Source organism: Lolium perenne, chromosome 4 (assembly GCF_019359855.2).
Source record: "Lolium perenne isolate Kyuss_39 chromosome 4, Kyuss_2.0, whole genome shotgun sequence".
Classification (NCBI taxonomy): Eukaryota; Viridiplantae; Streptophyta; class Magnoliopsida; order Poales; family Poaceae; genus Lolium; species Lolium perenne.
Genome location: NC_067247.2, coordinates 285901185 through 285914464, shown reverse-complemented (window position 1 = coordinate 285914464; position 13280 = coordinate 285901185). Strand labels below are relative to the sequence as shown.

The 13280-nt window shown below is 45.7% G+C and overlaps 1 protein-coding gene across 2 annotated transcripts; it reads right to left on the bottom strand.

Annotated features, from left to right (window-relative positions):
* Positions 1–6390: 6390 nt before the first annotated feature.
* On the bottom strand, positions 6391–8611 carry LOC127295654 (uncharacterized). 2 transcript variants are annotated; one of them, XR_011743677.1, is made up of 3 exons: positions 7801–8611; positions 6702–7693; positions 6391–6559 (listed from the first exon to the last, which is right to left on the bottom strand). XR_011743677.1 is itself a non-coding variant. In XM_071819231.1 (2 exons), the coding sequence occupies exons 1-2, from the start codon at positions 7972–7974 to the stop codon at positions 7151–7153; spliced, it is 717 nt and encodes a 238-aa protein (XP_071675332.1). In that variant the 5' UTR covers positions 7975–8611; the 3' UTR covers positions 6610–7150. The 2 variants fall into 2 exon arrangements, 1 of the variants encoding a protein (XP_071675332.1); XM_071819231.1 differs by lacking the exon at positions 6391–6559 and having other exon boundaries at positions 6610–7693.
* Between the last annotated feature and the right edge of the window lie 4669 nt (positions 8612–13280).

The window sequence follows — 13280 nt, the reverse complement described above, 5'->3', positions numbered from 1 at the left end:
TGTAACGCCCGGTTGCCCGACGGTTGACCGTTATCTTCTGACTAGTGGGGCCACGTAGAGCCTGCAAAGACACGTTAGACCATCCATCTTTGTTTGACCGTAAGCATCGCTGTATCCCTGACCAAAACGCGAACGAGTGGGGCTTCGCTATATCAAATGACAAGTGGGGCCATGGCGCTGATACAAGGGGCAATACACGGGTAGGATTAGATTTTTAAACGGAGCTCTACAGCGATGGCACGGAGGAGGTGGCCTGCGGAGTGCCGAGATGAGATCGACGTCCACAAAGAACTGCATGAGGCGAGACCAGACGCATTAGATAGATATGAACTAGACGCGCTTAACCATGCAAAGAAGAGAAGAAATGGTCAACGACATCGACGACTACCTCAAAACTTTGACTGACCGTGTCCGACACGAACGCGAGCAATGTAGAGAAAACTAGTGTCTCTCCTTTCTGGCGTGTATAGATGGGTGCTAGAAGAGTGTGGTGGCGAAGGGAAAGACCTCGCGGTGGTCTGTGGCGTCCAACATAGCGGGGCGGCGTGGCCGTGCCCACATCGGCGTGGATGCATGTTCGGCATTGGCATCAGCATATACGTTCGGCATTGGCCTCGGTGGTATCTCTGGTGTGTCAGTGATCGAATGAGGGGACGGGATTGAGGGTGCATCCCGACGGTGACCTAGCAGTGGCGTCGAGCATAGCCGTTCTGACCATGCCGATATCGGCATCGGCAAAGTTTGGAGGCTGTGGTGCTCGAATCAAGGAGGTATTTGTTTCTTGTACGCCAAAAGTGATTTGAAACAAGTTTCGTGTTGAAGGTTAGGTAACGAAAGTTTGTAAGTAAGCCCAAAATTATACTAGCGCCATGGTGAGGTTCTTTTTGATAGAGCTATACGGTTGGGCAAACTTTTTTGACACTTTTTAGATAGGGTTCCTTGTTGTTACACGTATGGCATCATGTATGGCAAATTTGGGATCATTTGGAGATGTTCGAAAAAATCACTTTGCTTAAACGCATGCCGTTTCGTCTCACTTTGAAACCAGCTTTTCTAACAAGGTGATTTATTCTACCTCCTCTATATGACCTCAAATTTCATAGAGCTGTTCTGCTATACATAGATAGATTGATTGTTTCGTGTTTTTTCTTTTTGAACTTTTTATTTCCCTTTATAATATCCAATTGATTTTCAGGTCAAAACCTCGAAAAACAGCATCATGTATGGCATCATTTTCGCCATAAATTTCAAATTTTGTGAAACTTTCCCTTTTAGATATTCCTTGTTGTTATAGATATGGCATAATGTATGCCAAATTTGGTTAGGTCTCACTGAAACCAGCTTTTGTAACAAGTTAGGTTTTTTCGACCTTCTCAAAAGGGATTTTTTTCTACCTTCTCTAAATGACCTCAAAAATCATACGAGACGATCTTCTATACAAAGATAGGTAGATTGTTTCGTTTTTACATTTTTTGAACTTTTATTTCCCTTTATAATACCCATTTGTTTTCAGATCAAAACCTCGAAAGTTAACATAACTAGATGGTGAACCCTTCCAAACTTCAAATACGAGAGATAGATAGATTGGTTCGTTTATCATTTTTACCGTGAATAGTAATGGCTACAAGAAATCGGTGATGGTCTATCATTTTTTGCGTGAAAAGTAATGGCTACAACAAATCGGTGATGGTTTATCATTTGGGATTTTCGTGAAAATTAATGGCTACAACAAATCGGTGACGGTTTATCATTTTTTGCGTGAAAATTTATGGCTACAACAAATCGGTGATGGTTTATCATTTTTTGCGTGAAAAGTAATGCCTAAAAGAGTTTATAATTTTTAGCGCGTGAAAATAAATACAGAAAACCGCCATTTAGCAAACTTAGAGAGTGGAAGGTAACCGCCGACGAGAGAGAGGGAGGGGTTATCCTGCCCGTTAGATCATACGATCAACGGTCGGCGGGCACGATCCGCGTGACATGGGCTAGACCAATCAGGGCAATGTTGCACGTGTGAGAGAATTTGTGGAGGGAGAGGGCAAAACTGAGTAGTATCAAGAAACCAAGGGCACCTATGTAATAAACAGACTAAGGGATTCAAATATGAGATTTAAAAAATGAAAAATGCGTGTTTTGTAGAATAAAACCCATCTTGGCCTATCTCAAACTATTTGCAATACAAATATACATGAGTGTGAGAATTGTGGCCTCATTTAGACAAAGTATGTTTTGGGGAAAGCTGTTTTGGGAAGGGCTTATTGTGGAAAACCATGCACCTTCATAGCTACTAGGTGATTTGAGAAGGCCTTTGAGAAGTGGCAATTTGTGGTAAAACTTGATTTATCTATGACTTATCTATGTTTTGAGAACTGGAAATTTGTGGTAAAGACTCCATGAGTATGTGCCACTATTTTTCGGAATTTTTGCACATTAAATGACTCATTTAACTAGTTAATCCCATTTGTTGACTGTACGTTGACCAGCTACTTGAGGGTAAAACTGAGCATATTGCACTAGCCAGTACTAGCACTCAAGGGGAAAACTGAGCACACAAAAAATGCTAGTATAATGCTCGAGGTTATAACTGAGTATATCTAAATTTTCAGGGTTAGACTCGAGGACGCGTGTTGCGGTGCAGAAATGAAAGACGTGCAATATTTGACGCGTAGACGCCGGTCGCGGTGCAGAAGTCGAAGACGTGCAAACGTGGACGCCTGGCGCATTGCGAAGTCCAAGACGTGCGGACGTGCAGCGGTGGACGCGTAGGACGCGGGTCGCATTAACCACCACTAGCCTTTATAGACGCCTCCTCCCACTATCTCTGTCACTCTCACTCGCCTACGCAACGCCGCCTCTCTCACGTCCCATCATCTTCTCCAAAGCAAAAAACCCTCTCCCTCTCCCTCTCCTCTGCCGGCGAGATGGACAAGGAGAATGCCAATCCCATCATCGACGGCGCCGTCGGCTCCAAGCGCGACGCCTCCCTCTTCGACGCCGTCCCCTCAACGGACGTCGCCGCCGTCCCCTCAACGGACGTCGCCGCCGCCTCCGCCGGTGCATCGGAGGCTGCTGCCGCCGGTCGCGGTCAGATCCCACCGGGATGGGACCCCTACGAGCCGGTGCCGTACGTCCCGCCCCGAACCGCTACGACACCTCCATAGAGGACCCATGGAACGAGGTAATAACTACGGTTTGCTTCCTTGTTTGGTCCCCATTCCTTTTTGAACCCTATTTGTGCTGGTGTAGATGGATCTGTGGATGGATGAGTATTGGGCTAATATTTGCGCCGATTTTATTCCATTTTGCTTTGATCCCTCCTTGATTTCGTTCAAGATTTGGGTTTCGGCCGTTCGGTTAATTTATGCAAGTAATAATGGGATCTCAATCAGTTAATTTATGCAAGTAATCATAGGATCTCAATCAGTTATTTTATGCACGAATCAAAAGATATCAACCGTTTAATTTTGCAAATAATCTGGAATGTGTTCAAGTTCAGATCTGGAATCTGTTTCTTTGCCTATGATGAATCGGTGGGCACAGATTTTTACAGGGAGGGTTCAGCGAACCATTTACGTGTACAAATCTGTTGTGCATGAGCTTTGGTTCGCTTACACCGTCCCTGTAGACATATAATCGTGTCCACTCTAACCGAGGCTGCCTCTGTTTTCCTAACTTTGTTATCATGCACGTTTGCAACTCATTCACTAATAAATTCCCGTTTGATATGGATCAGCTGTTCAGCGGCGACGTCGGCGGCGACAGCGAGCACCATGACGTCAAGACTCGCCAGGTGCTGCGGAGGCTGCAGGTCGGCCAGTATGTCTCCTACCTCGACGTCGCCAAGGGTGTCTACAGTGCCCCTTCTGCACTAGGAGGCTCGGCGGCACCGACTTCAAGCTGCGTCCTCACGCATGCCGAGAACATCGGCCACACCAACCCCAAGGTCGGCGCGTCGGTGAACCCCAACTCCTTCCGCGCCAAGCACTTGGCGCTCGGCATGCACCTCCGCGGCATCCGGCGGGTGGAGATCTCCGGCGGGCGCCTGCCTACGCTAAAGCCCTAGGCTCCCAAGGGGAGCAACAAGTGGAGGCAGAGGCAGATGGGGTAGGCGGAGTCCTGGACGTGTCTTTGCTGCCTCCTCCATTTTGTTGTTGGGATCCCTTTGTTGTTAGTTAGGGATCCCTCGTTGTTATGTTGTTAGTATGATGGTGCTGTACTGCTGTGAAGAACCTCGAACCCTACTATGTTTGGCTGCTGAATGCAGCTTATTATCTATATTATCTATCCCTATTCTACTATATGACCTTGTGAATTTATCGTACATTCCCTGTAGATTTGCTTCTAGATTTAACTACATACATATGGACCAGATGGAGTACTAGATTGGGCTCCCTACTAGATTTGCTGCCATATTGGGAAAACAACCAGGGCCAAAAGGCACAAATAATAATTGAAGAAAGACAGAAATGCAAGCTTCTCTAGATTTGATACTAATTATGTGAAAAAAGGCAGAGAGAAGGAGGCAGAAAAGGTACTCTTAAAAGGGAAATGCCAATGGCCGAGAGAGACAAAACCCAGCTCCTGCTCACGTGCAACCAAACGCAATCTCGTCCTGTCCCACGCGGTCCCTTTCTACCAGCCCCACGCGACGCGGGCCCACACGACGCGGCCCCACACGTCAGAACGGAGCGGTCAACTTAACGGGAATCCTGCCGTCTGAGCTGCCTTCTGCGGGTTTCAAACAAGGACTTGGGGAAAAGTGAGGAAAAACTAAGGGGCTGGGGAAAACTGAGTACAACTAAGGAACCGAGGGCACGAAAATAGAAATCCCAACAATAAATCGATGGGCAAACAAATCCTTACCAATGGAATTTGAAGTGAAGATATATATAACCCATGCTCCAAATTTCACTGAAGTCGTATATCATCGGAAGGGGATTTCGTGCTCCCGGACATCAGTGCTCTCACCAGGTGGTTGTGCGTGGTTCGTTGCTTTAGGCCTTTATAATCTGTACCAGAATGCATTTCTATAGAATACAAGCCGCTGAAGTATAGAAACATGAGGGGATACGTAGGCAAGGCTGCAGCAGGTAGGTGGGATGCTGGGACAATCAGTTTACCTGTGCCAGCTTTTGTGGCACATTTCTAGTTGATAAAATATAGTTCATTAATTTGGATGGGCCATACTTATTCCGTAAAACTGGATGCACACGGCTCCAGATGGTCGCTCAGGATATCTTGTGCCAGGCTGGCTGGCGGTACAATAGACGGATACAATGAAGTGTAGTCCGTTTTTTCTTGTTTTCTTTCGCTGGTTGATTCTTGTATCGATCATAGGCGATGCCTGAATTGTTTTAACTTTTGTAATGATACTCTATTAATAAAAGGCCGTGTGCATCATCACGATGCAGAAGCCGGGGTCATATTCCCCATTTCGAAAAAAAACTTATTCCGTAAATGCCTAAACGGGGTGAGCAGCTTTGAGCGGTTTGTTTTGCGTACCTTTTCCATTCTAAAAGAAGTACTAGTATATTTCTAGGTTTAAATTTTACTTTAAAAAATGTATGTTCACACTACTAATACAATTAATTAATGCAATTATCTCCTCATAATCACGTCCGAACTCCATCCTCCAATCCTCATTTCTCTCCTCCACCTCAACCACCTTGACACCGACACCCCTTTGCCCAAAGAAATAGGAGCACTTGCTTCCACACGGGTGCCTATACATTCGACGACCGAAAATGGAGGCAATTGTGATGAAGGAGAAGCTCATCATTTCGCCGCCACCGAAGGAGGGGAGATCAAGCTTGAGATCCAGACGGTGCACCGCGCTCCAAATGACCCGGAAGACGTGTCGGCTAGGCGACAATGTTGAACCGCTCCTTCAACATGGTACCACATGACCGACGATCGGTTCACGAAGTGGTGGTCGGCGACGGACAGCGGCAATGTTGTCAACCTCGTGAACGAAACCGACGCCAGCTCCTACTTCTAAAGTGGAGGAGTACGATAGCCTCGACGAGGCATTTGCCTCCTCCTCTTACGACGGCGGTGATGGTGCGGAGGGCATGGCTTACTACGCTTCAATTAATTTTTTATAATGTTTTAGTTTAAATTTCGCAATCTTTCGTACAAATTTTAATGAATTTTAGTGTCTAGTTAAATTTATGAAGTTTTCAAAAATAAAAAGTGGGCTGGCCATATGGGGCGCGCTGGTCCTAGCCAGGCTAACCATGTGTAGGCATAGTTTTGTGTGAAACCATTGAACTTCTTCTTAAATAATGAAAAGGGAGGATATTTTGCGATAATTCAATCTAAAATTTTGGTAATGTTTAATATGTGCATATGGAAATAGTAATGATTTGGATGCAGAATTCTCTTTGGTAAATTTTATTTGGCTGCTGCTATACAGTCACATATACCAGAACGAAACTACTTCATACTAAAACCATATAGACAGATGGATGGACCGACTGAGAAATCCAACGGCACATGAGATCTCCACGTGGCAGGAGCACTGATGCTCATATGTCAAAAGGACTTTTCTTATATCATCCTGTAATAAAAATCAAATCAATTAGCATGATAAGAAATTAAGAACATATTACATTATCTGAGAATGAATATTCATGCAAAAGAATGCAACTTGGTCAGAAAGTTCCACTAAGTTTGGCATGTACGCATGAGTTTCAACTCACCTTCTCAAGCGGTGATCCAGAGCCGGCCAGAAGCACATCATCTGCTAGGCCGTCGTCGACCACCACTTTCCGGTGTAGCCCGGCGGCTGAACTCAACGCGCAAGAACAAAAATTGCAGACCATACTTTATAGGCAGCAACAGAACGGAAGAAGTCAACAATGTGGCTCATCAACCGGCTGTGCCCGGCATGAGAGGCTGGAAGGCAGGTGAGCGTGATGATAGAGATCGCTAGCAGGAGGGTGCTGATCTGTACCCCAGCCAGTGGCATGGCTCGCATCACACAAACAGTAGCTTGGCCCATGGCGGCCAGCAGGGCAAGCGGCACAGGTGATTCGCGGCCGTGCGATTCAGGTGCGTCACGCGCATCGCCGGCATGAGGAGCAGACAACGGCAACATCAAGAGGTGGCGGGTTGTGGTGAGCAGCACCTTGGAGCGGCCGCCACCAACCTAGAAGGGGCCCATCACCGTCGGCACCTCACAGGTGATTCTCCACCGGATTGTTGATACCCTGCAGCTTGTAATACACACGATCAACACCCTGCCTCCATCCCCTCGTGCCGACGCGCTGCCAGCTCGTCCAGCATGGATCGCCACATCAACGTGTTGTCCATCGGCGACCTCCCCCTTCTCGTCGTCCCCTGCCACGCCAGAGCCACCGAAGGCCTGCTCGAAGCAGGCACTGCCGTGGAGGGAGAGACGCCACCGGCCGAACACCTTCCGCTCCTCCTCGGCGTTGGCGCCGCGGCGTCGACGTGCACGCCCAACCGTAGGACTGCCTTGTGGGAGCACGCCGGGGCGCAGAGGAACAAAAGCCTCGCAAACGCCAATGTCGCGGCCTTGGAAGAACAGCAGACGCGCGGACTCCCGTCCTCCTCCGGTGCTGGCGGCGGCCCTACGGCAGGCTAGCTGCATCCACAGGTGCAAGCAATCGAACGCTCTGCCACGGGCGCTTCCTGCCGGCGCTGGCGCTGATCCTCCATGTGCGCAATCCTGCAATACCAGAGTACCAGACGCACGCACGATCAGAAATTCAACCATCACAATGTCCAAAAATTACAGATCCTGATTCCTGAGCACAACATTGCATCGTGTGGTACCTGGACACAAGTAGAACTTCTACCTTTCCCAAAAAATTTAAGAAGAAACAGAGAGAAAACAATGTAATCATCTTGGACGTGTGATGGCACGCGGTTGGAGACCTCCTCCTCGTGCTGCATCAGGATTCCAGAGAAGGGCTTACTCACTGACAGGGAGAGGAAGGAGCAGGACATGGCAGGAAAGGGTAGCAGATAGGGAAGCAGACACAGTGGAGCAGTGCTGGCGACCAAGAGCAGGACGGAGCTAGGATTTCGCGGGCACGCGCATACGAGTGGGGCGAGCACCGCGGTGGCGGGAAACGGAAGAGGAGGAGGAGGCGGCGATGGACGTGGAGGGCGGGGTAGAGGTACACCGTAGGAACGGGAGGAAGGCGACAGGGCCGTGCCTCGCCGGAGGGCCACCGTGTAGTCCGCTGGAGGAGAAAGAAGAGCACGGTGCGGAGGACACCGGCCCTGGGCTGGAGACGATGGGACGGTGGAGGAGATAAAGAGACAGAGAGAGCTCGGGGAAGAATCAAGGGTATGGGTAGAGGATCTCCTCCAGAAAGATTCAAAGTGGTTATGTAAAATGCTACTACCTACGTTCTTTTTAATTGATGCGGGAGTACAGCCTAGTTAGTAGAGCTTGTATGTATGCAGGGCGTTGATTAAATGCGAACGGAGGAAGTAGTACATATCCATCCATGATAAAAGGAAGCCCGACAAAGAACAAAGAAAAGGGATAAATGAAAAGTGTAAGAGGACATCCGAAGTGCAAACACGAAAATATTAGCGAAAATCAACCACAGAATCACATACGTGTCATGTTATTCCCGAAAAAACTCAAAATTGGGACAAAAAAGAAGTCAGTTACCCTATAGTATAGTACTTATGTTGATCCAAAGGTCCCTTCTAACATTATGGCTAGTTCAATGAGAGGAGGGTATTGAATAGATCAGTGAGATTCATTTGGTGTCCCAGTGTTCCATTCAATTTTAAAGTAATTTGTTATTCGTTTGGATCACTTTCTATGACTATGGAAAAATTTGAATGAATTTTGGTAAACAAAGCCTTTGAATAATTTTAAGAAATAAGAGGTGTTATTTTGAGTTAAGAAGCATCTGCACGAATTTTGGAAGAAGAGAGATGCAAGAAATGGTATTCTCGCTATCACATGCATTTTTTGTTGAAAATAAGCAAATAGGTTTAAGCAATAATTTGAAAGATAAATATTTAGGTAAATAATGTCAAAGGTGACCTTAGGTTTTGGAAAAAAAATTGGATACCATTTGATAAAACAACAGGGGTTTGAGGAAAGGTAACATAATTTTCCAGAGAGAAATAATTTGACTAACTGGAAAAAATGGCCAGAGGGATAAGTGGTCATTGTCTGAGATTGATTTTATAGGTGGTTAATTTTTATAAAATCTAAAGCTAACAACAACCAAGTCACAAGCACACACAAACAAAATTTGCAAATATCAAGTCACACATAAGCATTTGATCAACATAGACAAGTAAGGCCAATACACAACTATCAAACCAACCAAGAGGCAGACGGTGAACAAGTGCTCCCTGATGATCATGTCATGGTATATGGTGTAAGAGAGGTCTTGAATAAGGGGTAAATCCATTGCAAGATTTTTTTTAGAAAACGAGGGAGACATGAATATCTCCTTATTTTTATAGATTTTCAAAGATGTTTGAAATCCATTTATAAAAGTTTTTAAATGGGGGTTTTCAAAGTATCCGGACCATACCAACATGTACAACAGGGTTTATAAATACTTAGTTTGGAAACAACTTTTTTGACAAAATAAATCTTGGCTCATTGTTTCGAACATTTAAATCACTTGGAATAAGAGAAATTTCCAATATAAAACTTTTGTCAAATAGATTGTAATATTTTAAATGACATGATCACTAGGGGACACGGGTTGTGTTGGTTCACAACCTTGTTCAACAACCAAGACAAATAGACATGCTCAATCCATCAAACGAGGCAAATAAGCAAGTAACATTGTGCCAAGAGGCTAACACAAAAAGTTTTTGTTGGCCCTCATTTTTGCAACTCTAAGCTCTGCTTAAACAAGGTTACGAAAGTTGGTTTGTTACAGACCTTCCCCCCTTAAAAGAATCTCGTCCCCGAGATTCCTAAGAGTGGCACGAACGAGGTTAAGAGGCAAGTTAGAGTGAGGTTAATTATCCTAGTATAGTTGTTGCTTCCCTCAAGTATCTTGACTTCATCTTCTTTCTTATGATACCACTTGGGCGCCTAAGATTTGTTGTCGACCTTCTAGTATGGTATTGAAATCCTTCAAGGGCTTCACTTGACGATGCATACGGCCTTACATGGTGGTGTTAGATCCGCAGACTTGACTCTCTCCACATTCTAATTTACCAAAGGTGTTCGTCAATTCAATTAGTGGTGTTATATGGGCATGTTATTGATTTGCGCTTCTAATGATTTCATCTGGTGGGCGGAGAGTCGATGGATGCCCATTCTTGTTGATCTCCGGGTGCGATGTCAGGAGCATTATTGGAGACACCCTCAGATATTGGCCTTCATGCAGCTTCTCTCAAGACGAAGTTAAGTTGATTATGTTAATCGGGTCTGGTCTTCTTATCAGTTCCTTGCCAAAACTAGTGAAAACCTCCCACTAAAGTTGGCGGGAAAAAGATCTAAATAAGAGCTAGTTACAGAACTAGACTTGTTAGATGACTAAACATCGATGGTTTTGATTTAGATATTTCTTCACTTCAAGTTCTCGATGCTCTTGTTTACACGCCTTCAAATTTCTTCATCGAGCTAAGCTTGGCCTTGAAGAGACCTCAGTCTTCAGTAGCTTTGCGGTCTAACTTGCGATACCTAGGCTTCAAGTGATAAAGTCTTGGCGAACCAACAAGGAGGTTATCTTGGCTTTGATACTCACGCTCACTTGGTTAATCGGGTTTTAGAAAGTGCACCGTGGTGGAGCTTTAAGAAGGTTAACACTAGAATTAGAGGAACTATACTCTAGAGTTAGACATGTTAGTGCAGTCTTCATCTTTTTGCAGTGTTGCTGTCAGTCTTGAAGGCTCCAACTTATGCTTCATTGGCGTCGTAGGGCGCCTTGGGTTTGTCTTAAATGTCGTACTAAACATGGGAGCTTCAGAAGACAGGGTTGTATCTAATTGTTATTCAAGTTTAGAGTTAGTTTATCTTAACTTAATCAACTAGTAGTTACCATTCTATCATGATTTTAAGTAGAGGAGAGGGAAACATCTTAGAAAGGTTTCATAGACGGGGGTTGTCACACAAAAAGTATTTTTCGGGCTGAAAGGCCAAAGCACACATACAGACAACAAACACACAAGAACTCAAGGAAACACACTAATAAAACTTGAATCGTTCATGGGAACCACACATGGTACTTCAAGTGCCGAGGAATGCCTAATACATGGGGGTAGTTCAATCGAACAATTAGCTGGTCCTATATGTCCTATAGTTAATGGTTGGTCACAGATGTTGACGCCTTCATTTGTCAGACGGTGACATCAACATGGGTTCGCGAAATCATTTGATGGTGGAGCAGGGGTGGCTTTTGAGTTGTCAATGTTGAGTTGGAGGCGGAAACTGCGTAGAACTTCTAGTTTCAACATCCATGGATGTGTGGTCTTCGGAGAGGTAGCTGCTGAATTTCTCCAGAGTCGAGAACTTCTAGTGACGAACATAAAAAATACTCCCTACTAGTCAAGCAACTGAGGACTTGATCCTTGACGACTGCATATTAAAGTTCAGGTCGGAAGATGAACAAGGTCAACTACTTCACTGGCAACCAAAGTCAGAATATGATTATACCTATATGACTAACTTAGTACCCATTCTTCATCATCAGGGGTTGGATAGACATGATTTCTCGCGAAGAGTTGATCCATGTTCGACTGATATACCTTCGGTCTAAGTTTGGGACATTGTCCGATTTGCAAGTTTGAGGAGAGCAAGAAAATAGAGTAAATACTTTTCAAAGACCTAATTGATCTGAAAGGTAAGCTTTAGAATATTTCGAAGAGGTAAGAAAAGTAGAAGCTATGCTTCCGACCATTTAGGAGAATAATTTTCCTCACGAACTTTCACCTCCATGTATCACACGAAGAAGTCAACCCGATGCATCAATGCAATGGCTAGAACACAAAAAAGATGCTCAAATCCTTCACTCTCAAATTCCAACAAAGCTACTAAACCTATTGGGGTAATAACAGAGGAAGAACAAAGGAGAAGAACACCAAATTTCTCTAAGATCGAGATCTCACTACTAGGAAAAAGCCTATAGTTGGAGGCAATAGGTGCCGGCGCACCACCAAGGACGTGCGCCGGTGGCCATTGTTGCCGGCACACCACTTTGTCGCCGCGCCGGCGATGAAGGCCTTCTGCCGGCGCACCAGAGTTGTAGGCTCGCCGGCGCTATTTCCTGGCATGGCCTCGGCCGATTCGGGCCAGGCCCAAGAATCATTGCCGGCGCACCGGACCAGGGATGCGCCGGCGGAAAATTCTCTATTGCCGGCACACCCCTGGGCCGGTGCGCCGGCAATGATTCTTGGGCCTAGCCCGGGGTGATATAGCCGAAAGGGCTATGTGCTGCCGGCGCACCCATGCCCTGGTGCGCCGCGATAACTGGGCGATTATTTACGCTCAACAACTACTCCCCCCACTACTACCACTCCACTCCTCCACACAAACCCGAGCCTTCTCCCAACCCAGCTCATTTTTGCCCATTTCTATCCCCAATTTCACCAATTTGACCAAACAAAATCATATTTTTTGAGCAAATCTTCCCTTCCTACATGCATCTCCCACATCCCCCTATGTAGATCTAGATCTACTATCCCGCATTGACCGCTCAATCTAGATCTAGATCTAGAAAGTCGGCTTCCATACGCCGTGGTAGCGGCACGACGTCTCGATCTCGTTGACGAGTATATCAAACAAATAGGTGATTAATGAACAAATTGAGGAATGAAATCAACGTATATTGGACATTTGAAGCAAAGCTCGTGTGTGGCATATATATATGTTGTGTTTGTGCTTGTGCTTGTGTGTGTTGGCGTTGAAAATGAGTTGCCAACGTTGCGCCGAAATGTTGATTCTTTAAGTTTCCGTTTCGGCACATTTCTGGCGCTCCTATGTCCTACCGTGTAGGAAGGTCATGCCGAAATTTTCCGTGAAAACTACCGACGGATGCATGGTTCTAATCAATTATGTAATCTTACCATGCAGGAGATAATGGTTATCGAGATGAGTGAAAGCATCGTGATGAGATATCTGAAACACGCGATCATCGACATGTATGAAAATAACCGCACGGAGGTATTGTGTCCGTGCCGGAGATGCAAACGAGGGAAATGGTTTGACCCGTATTCAGGCAAATTGCAGGGGCACCTGCTCACTAATGGTTTCATGCATGGACACACTCAATGGATGAGTGATGATGGCGCGGAGGTCAATCGGGCGACGGCAGAAG